This window comes from Asparagus officinalis, chromosome 6, assembly GCF_001876935.1.
Source record: "Asparagus officinalis chromosome 6, Aspof.V1, whole genome shotgun sequence".
Taxonomy (NCBI): Eukaryota; Viridiplantae; Streptophyta; class Magnoliopsida; order Asparagales; family Asparagaceae; genus Asparagus; species Asparagus officinalis.
Genome location: NC_033799.1, coordinates 15,736,093 through 15,739,071, shown reverse-complemented (window position 1 = coordinate 15,739,071; position 2,979 = coordinate 15,736,093). Strand labels below are relative to the sequence as shown.

The 2,979-nt window shown below is 35.3% G+C and overlaps 1 protein-coding gene across 2 annotated transcripts in view; it reads right to left on the bottom strand.

The window, feature by feature from the left end:
• LOC109844548 overlaps positions 1 to 2,979 on the bottom strand; it is a 21,130-nt gene that overhangs the window by 1,043 nt on the left and 17,108 nt on the right. For both annotated transcript variants that reach the window (XM_020413626.1, XM_020413627.1), the window contains 2 exons: positions 1,769 to 1,878; positions 1,085 to 1,259 (listed from right to left, as the gene is read on the bottom strand). In XM_020413626.1, the coding sequence (XP_020269215.1) occupies positions 1,085 to 1,259; positions 1,769 to 1,878 (285 nt within the window). The remainder of the gene's footprint in view (positions 1 to 1,084; positions 1,260 to 1,768; positions 1,879 to 2,979) is intronic.

The following is a 2,979-nucleotide window of genomic DNA, read 5'->3' as shown; positions in this document are numbered from 1 at the left end:
GCTATTACTGATAAAGATGGTGTTTGGGAAAGCTTATTTTTTGAAGCTTATAAGTTATGCTAGCTTTTAGTGACTTTTGGCTTTTTATGTTACAAAAATTGTTTGGGTAGTGTAGTAATTTGTTTGGTCAAATCTAGCTTATTGAGGTGAGCTTATAAGTTAGTTTTTCAAAAGTTGGAGTATACCAGCTTTTTAAAATGTGACTTATAAGCTAACTTATTTTGTATTTTACTAAGCAGGTAGAAATGAAAACTAGCTTAAAAGCTAGTTTGACTATAAAATAAGCCTCCCCAAACACCCTCAAAGTAACACCTTGGAAAACGTTAAAAACATTTCTAGGGGTTACCGATACTTTTGACAGTGAAAGAAATAATATATAACGAGAAAACTTCTTTAGTAAAAGGGAAATAATATATAACAGAAGGAACTCCATCCACTTCTAGTTTATCCTCTTAACTTGCTTATGTTTGAGCATTTAGGCCTAGGATGATGGGGTCTCTATTTCTATATTCCAAAACCTTTTCCGACAAAAATGATTTTGAAAATGAACAAAATGTATACCTCACCTCCTCAACACCTGCATAAGCTCCTGCAGCGTCCACCACCTGCTATGTAGCATGGACACGGATCCGACACGGCCATCCGACACGCCGACACGAGGCAAATCCTAAAAAATACATAGGATACGTGTGTTCGACACGTGTGTCCGACACGAACACGACATGACACGGCTTCATGTTATGCGTGTCCGTGCTTCATAGACCACCTGTCTAGTCGACTACAGGCTGTTCAATGGAGCACAGCAGCTATGATGTGGATGTGGAGATAGAGGATAGTTAAAACTAGAAGGATGATAAAGGATAACAGGAGTGGAGAAGATACTATTTTGACTAATAGCATGAAGAAGAGGTGGCTGCCCATTCATTGACCTTTTCCTATTATACATACATCCTAGATGCAAGCGCAAGCAGGCATTTGATGCCTTATGGAGAGTGTCCATATAATACTAAGCTTGATTTTCTCACAATTGGAAATATATCATTATATTTATCATATATTGCACACAAAACTCGATGTGTATCACCTTAGGTAACTTCTCCCGTTGAGCCAAATGATCAACATGAATTTGCACATTCAGTGAAGCTGGAAGCCACATGTTGGTGTCCACATTAGCATATGACTTGGCAGTTATATCAAATAGTGTTCGTGCCCCACTTTCTATGGCTTTCAAAATTGACAATTCTCTAGCTCTGCGATTCCTGCACGTTAAAAAAGAGGCATATTAAAAAAAGTTTTGATATATAATTAACTACTTATTGATAGAGTACTTGTTTTGGCATAAAGTGAAAATAAACAAAACTATTTCAAGTATCCAACTCTTCACAGTAGAGGTATTCAAACTCCATCTATGAAAATTGTCAAATAGACAACTAAAGAAACTAGAAAGTAAACTGTTTCCAGGTTAATAGGAAATATATCAATTGTCAAGCTTAATACATATTAATTTGTTCATAACAAAACTAATCTTAACGCTCACACATGGATTTCGACCTGACAAGTGCCAAAGTCTAGCTAGTTTGATATGTAAGAGAACACAATAAATCTGTGATTAACTGGAAGTACAAAATTTTCGATGGTCAGTGGCCATCGTTTATCAAGGTTACTGCCGACACACACAAAATCTTTAGCAAAAACATTTAGCTGTTGGAAGCACAAAACAAACTGTAGACAAGCATTGCAGGATGTAAGTGACTCAGTAATATCATACTTAATGTATCCACAAAGCATCCTTTTGGGCCATAAGTTGATTCTACCATGCATTGGTATCAGTACATGTGGAGAGAGCTCCAGAAACTTGTATGTTGTTAAGAAATAGTCCTGCACACAGAAGATTACCCATCCATTAACTGGGATGATCAAGTACCGAACAAGACCAGACTTTGTTACTGGGAATCAACATAAACGTTTTAAAATTCAAAACTACGGTAAATGCTTGCGAGCAAACTCAAAAAGAAACTATAAGAATCCAGTAGTACGAGAACTTTAATCACTCTAACAATGTTAAAGTTGTATAGTGTATAGATATGGACAACTGTTAGCAGTCAGCGTCACACTCCCTATAAACATTAGATTACTATCAAGGCAATATTAACAGATCCACTAACCTGCTTAAGAAACATGTATATAATTGAGAATAGGTTTCGACATTCCTAATTTTCGTGATTTGAAAAATAGTAGACAAAAATTATAGATGTGATTACCACTAAATTTTCAAGAGAAGTGAACTACCAAAAATATTTTAAAAAATAATCAACGAAGAAGAAAATATAAATAAATAAAATACTTGAACCCGAAATTAAATTGGTCAGCCTTGTTGAGTGGGTCAAGCATAGACATTCGGTGCATATCTCCTCTATGTTGTGCATATTTCCTTGTTTAGTTTTATCTGGGTCTCGAATCAATGCAACAGTCGAGCTCATCTTTTAATAAGGAACTGCAACTCTAGCCTATGTGTCTTGAATATAGCCATGTGACCATAAATAAGATTTATGTCTTATACATGTAGTTTGGTTTATTATGATTTGCAATGAGACTTGGCATATTTCATTGTTATTTAACATCCATTACCTGAATATATCTAATTGTAAATTATTACACCACTATATACTGTATGCTTATAATATTTATAAAATTTAAAATAAATATAATTAATTAAGGAGGCTTATGCCTTGAGCCTTAAAGCTTATACAGTTATACCTCACTTCGTAAAAGCTTCGCCTCGCACTTCTGCTTCTTTAAACATTGCTTGAAATCTAGCTATTAACTAATTAACCTCTACATTCCTTAAGGTTGAGCTAAAATACCCCTCCCATCTCACATGGTTAAATAACGTATTCACTCTTCCTCTGTATCTCTTCTTCTATTTTTCCTCTCCCTCCCCATCTTGGCCCATCTTCTCAACAATGAACCCCTCTGACA